We start from the raw sequence: 12,902 nt of genomic DNA, 5'->3' as shown, positions 1-12,902 counted from the left end.
GGTAGCAGACTCGAGGTGCTGTAAGGAGAGGAGCTAGAGTTCTGTGTTCTTGTATTCTGGGTTATTTCTTAGAGTGTAAGAACAAAAATTTCAGCACTGTAGTATATTTGCTGAGAATGTCAAATAGCAGATGCTGGGGGAAAGAAGTAGGGAACAAGGAAAATGTAGAGGAATTTTTCTCCTGTAAATTCTTTAAGTTGTAGCTGAAGGACTGCATAGACCAGAGTCTGCATTTAGATCACTGCTTTTAATAACCACTGTTACACTAACTAATTAATGATGGGGCAAATTGCTTTTTACTGCTCCTATACTGTTGACGGCTAGAGTTCAGTCTCATCTCTGAATTTTATTCATTTCAGGGTAAGTTTTATGATGCATGTCTCTGTGCTTGATGTGGGAAGAAGCTCTAATAGATTCTGTAAGGAAAAAGCTCTACTTGTTATTTGTTATTTTTAATACCATGCGCTTATGCTACTTACTCTGGCTGATGTTATACAAGAGTGGAATGAACTGTTCCTTTCACAGAAATACACAATTTTAATTTTTTCACTATGCTGAGGACCAAGATATCGAATAAATTATACACTTCTGTGCAAAATCACAGCTTAAGGTGTTGTCCATCAGCTTCAAAAATGTAAAGTTGTACTGCCTGACCTGGAATGGATTCATATCAGTTTATTTCAATACCAATTTTTTTACTTTCTCTATAAATCTTGTAAAAGGCAACACCATAATTTGTATTACATATCCCCAAATCTCTACATAATTCATTTCTTGTAGCACTTCTAGTTTTTCTTTCATTCTATTTTATGCATTCATACGTGAACAGCCAGAATTTACCCTGTGGTAAGTAAGATAAATTGCCTAAACATGGGCATCAAATACCATTTAAGATACCCCAGGGTATCCATCTGGCCTCCAGCTGCTGCCTCAGAAAGGCACAGATTCTCTGTCATATGCATATTCTGCATATCTGCGTGGATGTATCCAATATCTTAGGATATTTAAAATGTCAGTAAAGGTCTGTGTTAACTCCAACTGGATGAAATCCTGTTTTATTGTCCTAATCCTGAACTGAGACATGTAGGGTAAGCATGAAAAGAAGTCTTTTCAGATTTTGAATAGTTGGAAGATAGTCATTGTTTTTTATTTTAGTAACCATGTTGTTCATTGTTTGAAAATATCTGCTGTGTGGAGATTGAGCAGATAATGGCTAAATAATTTCATTTATCACAAACCTCACATAGCTCGGTACGCTGTATATTCTTTCTCTGACAACCTGACAATCACAAATTAGCTGTTGCTTGTTCTGATTAGTTGTTTATAATTTTCTGTGGGCTTTTTTTTTTTTTTTTTGTATTAAATAAAAGCCTGTATTTTCTCTTTCCATTTATTCCATTTCAACCTATTTAATCTGACATTGACAAACATCATGCTTAATTTTACAAATCCATTTTTCTTTTATGGGAACTTGTGGTACTTAAAGTTCAAAAAGTTATTCTCCCTCTTTATACTTTCCTGAGAACAATTTAATTCATGTACACCAATGTAGTACTTTTTCCCTTTTAAAAGCTGATTAGGATGAGATGAACATAAAGAAAAAACAAAACTGAACCCTTAACTCTAGTACTTGAAACTACTTGCATGAATTAATGAAATAAGAGTTGATTCTATAAATCTGAAGATTCTTTCCATAAAGGTGAATGCTAAGAGTTGATGTATTCTGATGTTTTAATACACAATAGTTCATTGTGTTACAGTGCACTATATAACTGCTGACTTCAATTCTCCTAAGCCTATCCTTGAATCCAGGCTTACTTCTTTAGATTCATAGCAGATAAAGTAGTTTATGTGGAACAGCTCAAAAGATGAAGACTCATCTTAAGTAATTTTAATTTCAGATTAAAAAAAAAATAGTATCAATCCATAGACATATGATTTCAGAAATAAAAGATTTGTATCTGGTATCAAGCTTTATAATGAAATCTGCTCCATTAGAGTTGGAATATGCTGTAAATGGCAGTTGTGAGACTTACTAGCACAACTACTTTTCTACAGTTTTGTCAAGGTTCTGAAGTAACAGGGCTTCATAATAAAGAAATATTTTAAAAGATTTTAAAGGTACAGTAAGAATCCAAGTGTGTTGATTTGATTGAATTTATTTTTTTTTTAAATAAAGCTCAGTGCTGTTCTTAATTTAAGAACTTTTATATATTAATAACTTTTATATGCACTTGGCCAGTACTACATATGAATTTGTGGTTTACAAGTCAATCGACTTCTTTTTCACTTCCTGAAATGTAAAGAGAATTTCTCTAGAAGGCATTGGCCAAGTGCACACTGGAACCTCACAGGGATCTAATACTACAGTCTGCAGTACAAGAGGAGATATTTTAGAATCATGTGAAATGTAGCTTTACAAAGTAGGCACATGAAGGATTAGGTAGTTGCCGAGCAGCATCTCCAGAATATCAAGATACGTGTTTAAAGATTTCTTCAGAAGAATGTGGATTTTCAAGTCCAGTGCTCAAAGGACCTGTACTGCAACAGTTGCTTATCAGAAAGGGTCCGCCTTTTTATCTGTGTAAGGAAGGAAAAATTCAAAAGGGTCCATCACAGCCTTGAATCTGATTTAAAAACCTCATACATTTTACCATTTTTTCTTCTCTAAATAACTTTTCTGGCTAGCTTAACCTGCATTTTGAAAGGCTCATAAACAGCTGAGGTCACAAAAACATTCTGAAGTGTATAGCTGAGGTGCTAGTTTAACACCCAGGGTTGTTTAACACTGATTGCTGCCAAGTGGGAAGGAGGAGGGAGAATTTCTTTCAGTATCAGAGCATTCATTACTTTATACCTAAAAATTGTAAGTATGTCCTTTTCTCAGCAAAGAGATACTTCTGAAACAGATCTCAAAATCAGTAGGTAACTATGTCTTTATATTTAAAAACCCAACCCAACCCAAACCAAAAAAGATTGGCGTGGAGGAGAGATGAAGAATGTAGAAGCTCACATGTGATTTTCCATAGTTAGCCAAGATTGAATTATAGAGTGGAAATTCTACCAGGTCCTTCTGTTTTAGACATCCAGAGTAAATAAAATTTAGTTATAATGGTGACAGATTGAATACAATTACCTGAGTCATTCATGAGTTAAAATTACACATGACAACATAACCACATGTAGAATAAAATATGAAAAGGCTCAAAGACATAGTTCCCTCACTTCTCTTTAGCTATTTTATTAAATGATTGCTTAAAAAATATATTAAACATTTTAATCAGTGAAATTGATTTTTAAAAAGTAGCCTGCTTTCTATTCTTAATGGTGGTCTACACTAGCATTACAGGAACATTTATGCTCAGCAAAAGTAACATTTTTCCTATGATGGTTTCCAATGAATGTGGTTCCCAAATGAAGCTAGCCAAGTTCAATCTCTAGTATAAATACCTGACTCAAGAGCTGCTTGTTGTGGTTTCCCAAAGTACTTTTTATCTAAGCTGGAATTTATGTAGTCCTGGCTCACTACCACAGGTTTGTTGCATTTTGTGTTACTTTCTGCAGTGTGTTAAATTTAAGTTCAGCAGGCAGACCTCAATGTTCAGTAAGAGGAGCATTTAAATATTCTCTATCTTAAGCTTAAACTATGATGCAATTCCCTGCAATGACAATGATAGAGTATATGGGGCAGTACCACATATCAAGAGTGCTCAGTTCTGCATATCTGGTTATCAGAAAAATACACATCTGTATACTTCCATGGCACTTGTTAGAGTACTATATACTGAATCCAGGTTTGCTCCTCACATGAGGAGTTGTTATGGTCAGCTACAGTGTTTCTCCACCTTTATTATCTGATCTCTGTACAGTGCTAATCAGTTTTGCCACAGAAGTATGCACTTTAATTTTATGGACTATCCAGCAAAGTATATTTTCTTAGAAAACCGTTTCAGTTTGAGGACTGTCCATTCTCATATGCACTGCTCATTCAGATCATCTACCAGGGCATGTTTTCCTTCAGATGAGATTAACATTTTTCAAGAATACCATTTAACCCTTGGTGGTTTGCTTATAGCCTTGAGACATCTAGTTTGTCTTACACTTTCATTCTGTCCTTACACTTTCAAGACTCCTGCTACCATCTTGCATTCATTATTTTGGAAACCCCTGGTCAAATCCACAGGTTTTCTTCATGGTTTATTAGCACAGTCATGCATACCTCCTAATTATAGTTCATTAAATGTTTCATTCCACAATGGAACACAAATATAATAAGACATGGATTAAAGTAATAGTCTCCTTGTTAACAGAATATACAAGTTACAGCAGCATTGCTAAAACACAATCACATATAACACATAACTTCACATAACTTCAGAGCAGTTATTGTGACTGTTACTGTACTTTCTAAAATCTGCTGTTTAACAAAGGAATAGTAGTTTTTTTTCTCAATGTTAGGGGATGTAAATCTTCTAGCACCTATTCCAGCATTTATCAAGCCTAATTTTATTAACTTGACAAAGGTTGTTTGACTTTTTCCACATGAGAAAAATCTTGCTGGACTCAGTTGGAGAGGGTGCTGAATTTAGCAAGTTGTTATGTCCCTGTTTACTGTGGTGCACTGGATGAGATGCTGTTGTGCACTAACTGAAAACATCACTACACCAAAAAAGAAAGATGGTTCTGATCTGGACTGGTCAGTCTCTTTGTACATGTGTTGTGGTTTAACCCCTGCAGCTGAGCATCACACAGAATTGCTCTCTCCCCCACCAGCTGGACTGGGGAGAGAACTGGAAGGGTAAAATTGAGAAAACAGGTGGGTTGAGATAAAGACAGTTTAATAGGTGAATCAAAAGCTGCCCACATAAGCAAAGGAAAAGGACTTCATTCACCACATGCTTCATTCACCACTGCTGGGCAGGCAGGTGTTCAGTCATCCTCAGGAACACGGAGCTCCATCATGCATAAGAGTGACTTAACGTCATTTCCTTAAATGTCCCCTTCTTCCTCTCCAGCTTTATATGCTGAACATGAATATGGTAGAGACTATCCCTTGGGTCTGCTGGGGTCAGCTGTCTTGGTTGTGTCCTGTGGGTGCTAACTGTGAAACAGAGAGCACGGTACCTGTAGAAATTGCAGGCCGTATAGCTTTCTCAGTCTTGCCTGAGAAAGTGGCCTGGGAAATCATGGGGAGGAATTAAAACAATCCTCAGAGACAGAAAACAACCTTGCAGGTGCTGTTTGTCTGTTCCTTGTTTTCTTGCAAGAGAAGGTCGAGGGGTGGTGTACCCCACTTACCAATGATGGTGATGTGTTAGTTTACTAACCAATAAGAGTTTCTTTTCTGTACTTTTCACGTATCAGTCTATAAAAAAGAGCTGAGGCAATAAACCGAGAGAAATTCTCCTGATTGACCCCCAAGAGAGTCTGTGTCGTTCTTCTCGCCGTTCCTAATAGAGCGACAGTGTCCCCTCCCAACTCCTTCTGCATCCCCAGCCTCCTGAATGGTGGAGTGGGACAAAAAGGTGAAAATGCCTTGATTTTGTGCTCAGAAATAGCTGAAACATCCCTGTGTTATCAACAGTTTTCATCACAAATCCAAATCAGAGCCCCATACCATCTACCATGAAGAAAATTAACTTTATCCCACCCATAACCACCACAAGATATTTGTAATGCCAGCCATATATTAAAAGCTCACACTCCTATTGCTGAGCATAATAATGTTTTAAGTTCCCATTGGTCTTCAGGGATACCAAGGACATTTCCTATCTCTTCATAAAGATGCAGTTTTTCCAAGAGGTCTTCAAATGCTGTTGAGTGGAAGGATGAATTCTATTGTAACTACAGAGTAATGTTTTGAAGGTTACCTCCATGACTATGTACCAACCACAGCTGAGTATGTGTTTGTTGGATGGAAGAAATGTATTGCATCAGCCTGCTGTGTGAGCAGTGAGGAATAATTTCATTGCTTGAAAAATTGTAGATCGGGATTTTTCTTGCCCTTCATTCTGTCAAAGGAATTGGGAGCAAAGCATGAAGAGCCTTCCAAAAATTTCTGTTGAGTCTCTTCTATCTTCATGGGGTCTTAAGACTTTGCCACACATAATTTTTGATACTCTTCTTCCATGGTTGCTTGCGTTCAATTTTTGCAGCCAGAATTTTTCTGGCAGAACTGTGAAATTGGCACAGTATTTAATGTGCCACTTGTCACTCTCAAAACACTGTTTATTTCACTGGATATCATTTTTATACGAAAGCTGTTATACAAAGAAAAATGTTTTAGAGAACAAAATACTTTATGGGATAGACAGACAGACACACAAGAAGAATTTATATTGAAATCCTGGAGTGTGTAGATGGTTCTACTTCTGCTGGCTTACTTCTTGATAGGTACCCAGATATTCAAGCTATTTTTTCATTCTCTGTAAACCGCTCACAGTGGACTCAGTGCCTCTAGGTGATACATTAACATGTGTTATAGTGAAGGAATTTACTATGAGCTGGCTAATTTTTTCTTGGATGTTCACATGGAGAAACATGGAAACATTGTGGGGGCATTTTGTGGTGGTTTAGGTTTTTTCCCCCAGTAAAGATAAAGTTCATCTCCAGTCACTGAAATAGAACATTAGCATACTTGAATTTCTCTTCAATGGACATCAACTATAAATATGATTCACCTATATATAAAAAAAATCTGGGGAAGAGGTGCAGGTTTTGAAAAGTCTCTGCAGGAGTGCAGGTCCTTGATGTCACCTTGAGGGAATCCATCAAAATGTGTTCTAATTTGGCTGGTCTGTTGCCAAGGTAGATGTGTAGTTTTCAATCTTTGAACATTTTGTTGATCAAAGTAAGAACAGTGTCAATTTATAACTTTTGACAGCTTCAGCAATGGCCTTTTTTGTCAGGCAGTGTCATGTATAGAGGAGAGAGCTACAGGCACAGCTGATGTACTTAATTTATTTTGATAAAATACTTTTGCATAGGTGGTCAGTGCTAGAAACCATATTAACTGTGACACAATTTAAACATTTGCACCTCAAGGTCTTTTATGAGTATTGGCTCCCAAGTTGATCATATTAATAATATTTTTGTACGTAATGAGGAAATTTTTAATGTAGTTCATTACAAGATTGCTATATTTTGCCTCCTGCTAAGTATACACATCCTAAAGTGAAATTATATCTTTCTTCATATCAAAAGTAATTTCTTCATTTCTGTTGTATCCTAGAATTTCCTAATGTTCTGTAATACACACAAAAACCACCCCCAACCAAACAACCAGAGAAAAAGACTGCAAAGGATTATATTTTAAAATTATTTTCATAGAATCATAGGATAGGTTTTGTGATGACGATAATAGCATACATTTTGTCTCTGGGAGGTTTTTGAATTTATTGTCATGCTATACTTGCATTATGAAGAACCTGTTCAATTTCTAATCAGTATTTTTTTAAACATATGTTTTAAAAATTGCTTTAAAGTTGGTTATTGCTTTTTAATATTTTTTCAGGGAGTGCTGGAACACCTGTTGTTTTCAATGAAAATGGAGATGCTCCTGGGCGCTATGATATTTTTCAGTATCAAATCACCAACAAGAGTACAGAATACAAAGTAATTGGTCAGTGGAGTAATCAACTTCATCTAAATGTAAGTACACCATTTCCCTTAGTATTGTCCTGCTGAAACTGGCTGCTCATGGCTTGGATGGGCACACTGTTCACTGGGTAAAAAACTGCCTGGAGGGCCAAGCCATCCAGAGATGACAATGAATGGAGTTAGGTCCAGTTAGCAGCTGGTCATCAGTGGTGTTCTCCTGGGGTCAGCAATGAGGCCAGTCCTGTTTAAGGTTTTTAGCAATGATCTGGACAAGGTGATCAAGTGCACCCTCAGTAAGTTTACAGATGAGACCTAAGTTGAGCAGGAGTGTTGATCTGCTGGAGAGTAAGAAGGTCCTGCACAGAGCTCTGGATTGCTTGCCACAACCAATTGCATGAGGCTCAACGAGGTGGAGTCCTGCACTTGGGTCACAACAACCACAGGCTTCGCTACAGTCTGGGGGAAAAGTGGCTGGTAAGCTGTCCGGCAGAAAAGGTCCTGTGAGTGTTGGTTGACACAGCTGATTAGGAGACACAGAGTGCCCAGGCAGCCAAGAAGGCCAATGGCATCTTGTCTGTATCAGAAATAGTGAGGCCAGCAGGACCAGGTTGTCCCGTGGTACTTGACGCTGGAGAAGCTGCAGCTGATAGCATCGTTAAGGTTGGCATACACCTCTAAGGTCATTGATCCAACCGTCAATCAAACACTTCTAGGACCACTACTAAACCATGTCCCAAAGGCCACATCTACAAGTCTTTTAAATATCTTCAGGGATGGTGATCCATCACTTCCCTGGGAAGCTTGACTTCCATCGCTTGACTACCCTTACAGTGGAAGAATGTTTTTCCTATTATGAAAGCTAAACCTGTCCTGGCACAACTTGAAACCATTTCCTCCTCTTCTATCACTCATTACCTGTGAGAGAAGACTGACCTCCACCTGCCTACAACCTTCTTTCAGGTACTTGTAGAGTGCAATAATGTTCCCCTGGAATACTACAAGACATTGACGTGCTGGGGCATGTCCAGAAAAGGCAATGAAGCTAGTGAAGGATCTGGAGCACAGGTCTTGTGAGGAGCAGCTGAGGGAGCTGGGCTTCATTATTCTATTAGGTAGGAAAGGAGACTCAGGGGAGAATGTACTGCTCTCTAAAACTACCTGAAATAAAGAAGTGATGGGACAGGGGAAACTGGAAGTTGCAGCAGGAGAGGTTTAGATCAGACATTAGAAAAACTTTCTTCACTGAAAGGGGGATCAAGCATTGGAACAGTTTGCCCAGGGAAGTGGTTGTCATCCCTGGGGGTATTAAAAAGATATGTTGATGTGGCCTTTAGGGACATGGTGGACTTGGCCATGTTAAGCCAGTTGGAATTGATGATTTTGCATGTCTTTTCAACCTAAATGATTCTATGGTTCTACCAATTTGGTTGTGCTACTGATATTGGAAAATGCTCATTTGAGTAGTAAATTAATTTAAACTCTTAAAAAATATAATTTTATTTCTCTGTCATTTGGCAGAACAAAGCACTTCCCCTCTGTTCTTGAGAAGACAATAAAAGATAGCACAATAATCTGAACCAAATTCTTTATATTTTCAAGTCAGATGGGTTGTCAGCTCCTTCAGAATATATTTTAGAATCATTTTACATCTGTTTTTCCTCAGAGTGATTAATAAGTTAGGTGAGAAAATAATAACTCTTCCTTTAAAAAAAGGTATCAGACAAAATGATAGGGACAGGTAAATTGCCCAGGTATTTCAAATAATATAAGAGGATGGAAATATATTTCATAGAAGATAAGTTTGGATTCTAACCACTTCTGATTTAGTTAAAACATTGGGATGATGAACTACTGCAATAAAAGTCTTCCTTGAATATAAAGGGAGACTTCTGTGTTTTTCTATATAAATAACTAGGATTTGTATTGTCCCTTATTTCTTCATAGCAGAAGGAATAAAAAGACATAATTTACCCATCCTTAGATGGTGTTTTAAATTGCTGTCTTAATGTGTTTTACAAGTTTTGGGGTAGTTAAGTTTTAAGTTAAGTGCATGCATTTATATTGCATGCATATATTATATGCATATATTATATGAAAATTGCCATCCCAACAAAATTCAGGGGATATATTACATAGTATTTGTATGACAGATAGGCATCAAAGTTTAATTTGATAATTTTTTGGGTCAAAGGCACTTCTTTCTGGAAGATGTCTTTATGCAAAGAGAGAAAAAGAAAAATGAAGATAATCTCTTTCCTTATTACATATGCAATATATGTGAGTTGTCTTAGCCATTTGGTTACCTCCATAAATGTGAAATACCAATGCTGTTTTGCTAAAGGCTGATGGGAAGGGCAACAGAGTGAATTGATGACTAGATCCACCGAAGTGAGTTTATGCAGTGAATTCAATCAAACCACAAAAAGGTTTCAAATATCTCTGGTTTTCCATGTGAGTGGTTCCTGATGAAGAGTAACAAAGACAGCGTCGGAAATATTTACAAATTATTCTCCTGTTCAGACTATTTTGCAATAATTATCTGAGTGCTATCCACAATAGCACATATGATAGCTCCCCCTTTTCATCCACAGCTGTTAAACCACTTTAACATATCTACGATTTAATATCTGTAACTACTTGTCAGGGACTCATTTATTTAGTTATTATGCCCAAACAGAAAAAAATCCTACCAACAGAAGCTGTGTGTTGCAGATTGTGTGGCAGTGTTATTTCCCTTCACTAACGTGATATCTGTCTGTTGAAAGGCATGAAAGGAAACAAAACTGGCTGGAAAAGTTTAATATTAAACATTAATTTCTGAAAAACAGTTAGATCCCTATCATAATAGTTATGGAACACATTCCAGATTTGGATAATTGCTACATTTTTCTGAAAAGTTAGTGTTTATTAAATGAACTCAAAAACTGATACACACATTTTGGACAAATGCTAGTACTAACATAACATTTATATAGTAATATCTAAAAGCTACCAAAAAATTTCCTTCAGTTTTACTTCCATTATGATCTGCCTTTTTCTCTCTCCCCCCGGACTTCTAAATCTTTCATTAAGTCTGTAGTTTTTCAGTCCCATTATTTCTGCTTCATGTATATGTACTCGAGGGAACTCTGAAATGATTGGATTGATGGCTTCTCATACTACTGAAACCACACCATGCTAACCACATTGACCACAAATCCAATCAAAAGGATTTATCTTAGAATGCTCCTCATTAACTCTCATTATTTAAGGATGTGTTAGAATGTTTTTGGGCTCTCTTTTTTCACCTCCATGAGCTCATATGCTGGATCCAACGGGTTGTTCAAACTCTCAGGCAAGCCTGTCTGCTGTGTGGAGTTGTGAGCATGTGAGTGGGCTGGCACAGTGCCCTGCAGTGCGGGCTTCTGCTCCCAGCCTTGTGCCAGGGTCCTGCTCTTGTTCCCCAGCCCTGCTCTGCTGCACACACAGGCCAGGATGCAAGCAGGCACCCAGGGCTCGCTCCCCCTGCTTCTATATTCACTAAACCCTTAGCAGGTGTTGATGGCAGCTATGACAGATGATGATCTGCTGTGGCAAAGCTGTTGCCTCCTCTCACTAGACAAAATGTATTAAAACCAAGTAATCTTTTTGAATGATTGTCAATACTCCAGATCATCATATTGCAAATTAGGAAGTGCTTTTGATTGCCAATGAATCATAGGGAGCACAGTGGATGTTTTCATTAGTTTCTGTGAAAACATCTATATTTATTGAAAGTGAAGCAGTATTAAGATGGTAGAGCAATTTTTACCCTGCTGTTCCTTAAAGAAGATGCTTTTAAAATATAACACTTTCCCCTCTGTATCCTTTCTCCTCTAGTTTCCTTTTAATGAAGATACAGGTAACTATTATTTGTAGTGAATATTTGTAAGCTAGGCATCCTCTGTAGATACCTCTACCCTGTTTTTTACAGATGTTTCTTCCTCAAATTGTGTGGTAACATATTGTAGCTGTGATGTGTTTATGATTATGTTCATCTATACAGCTGGTATTGTGCTTCAGAAAATTTGTAGTTTTTATTCATCTGTTAATTTTCCCAGTCAGAGAAATAGATCATGAAAGTATCGGGTTTTTAGTACAGTTCAACCCTTGGAACAATTAATGTAAAACAAGCTAGAACATATCTTCCCTCTAAATAACTTAATCAAAAGGTTTCCCTTTTATATTCCTGATCTCATTCCCCTATTTTTGCATTTTCCTTTTCCTTAATATGCTCTTTGCTACTTTATATCAAGTTTTGGCTGCAGCTTTGTTGTCTGGGCTGTGGCTTTTCACCGGATAGCCAGCCCTGGTCTGTCTCTGTCCACCATCCCCCAGGATTCAGGGTTGCTCTGCTGATGTCTCTGGCTCCTCAAAGTTTCACTGACTCTGCAGGGTCCTTGTCAAGCTTCAGCCTTGTTCCTTTCTCGATGCAGTGCTGGTTTTCCCTGTGGGCAGCAAGTGCTGGGTTTATGTGGATAAAGGCTCAGTATCACACTCCCCAAGGGGCTCAGTCTCAGCAGGCTTCACCAGCTGCAGAGACCCTTCCAGCTCTCATGCTGGTTTCTTCAGTAGCATTAATGCTTTCCTTTAGGCTAACTGACCTTTTATATTTCCTCTGAAGCAACTATAGCTCCCAGATACAAGCACTTCATGACTACTGATCAGTCCTACTCTTGTAATTCTTGCAAAACAAACATGCATGACAATGCTGATACAGTACATAAATTAAATAAACAATAATGATCTTCCAAATTTAATTTTTTGTGTGATTTTTGAGTTCTAATAAGGTATCTCAGTCTTTGACAGACACAAGGAAACTCTGAAAGCAAATATTTAGAAATGTTGAACAATAATCTCAAATAACTTGATTATCTGATGATTCTGACCATTTAAATTTATGCCTCTTTTAGTAAAGCACTTTTACTCTCCCAGGTTTCCTGACTAAGTGATCATAAGGTACTGGAAACAACTAGACCTTTAAAACTTTAAGTAGGATTTTGAAGGAAGAAATACTTGCCTTATAACTTCTGCTTATTGATGATACATTAACTGCCAGTGTTTTCTGTTGTTTACTTTCATAATTTTCTCTTCTTTATCATCTTTATCTTAATTTTCAGGGAATTCTGATAGTTAAAATGCTTTTTTCCAAAATAAAATATTCTGTTTCTTATGATGAATAAAAATACAGGCGAAGGTAGCTGTTCCTGCAAAAATTATGTTTTATTCATATTGTAACAGGATTTTGCATACCAGGTCACACGTAAAAGTTCTCTACAAATGTG

At 37.2% G+C, this 12,902-nt stretch overlaps 1 protein-coding gene across 1 annotated transcript in view; it reads left to right on the top strand.

Moving 5' to 3' along the window:
• LOC131591822 (metabotropic glutamate receptor 8) overlaps positions 1–12,902 on the top strand; it is a 303,751-nt gene that overhangs the window by 232,007 nt on the left and 58,842 nt on the right. Inside the window, exon 7 of the mRNA XM_058862892.1 lies at positions 7,514–7,650. Coding sequence (XP_058718875.1) covers positions 7,514–7,650 — 137 coding nt within the window. The remainder of the gene's footprint in view (positions 1–7,513; positions 7,651–12,902) is intronic.

Source organism: Poecile atricapillus, chromosome W, assembly GCF_030490865.1.
Source record: "Poecile atricapillus isolate bPoeAtr1 chromosome W, bPoeAtr1.hap1, whole genome shotgun sequence".
Lineage (NCBI taxonomy): Eukaryota > Metazoa > Chordata > Aves > Passeriformes > Paridae > Poecile > Poecile atricapillus.
This window is presented reverse-complemented; position numbering and strand designations above follow the sequence as displayed.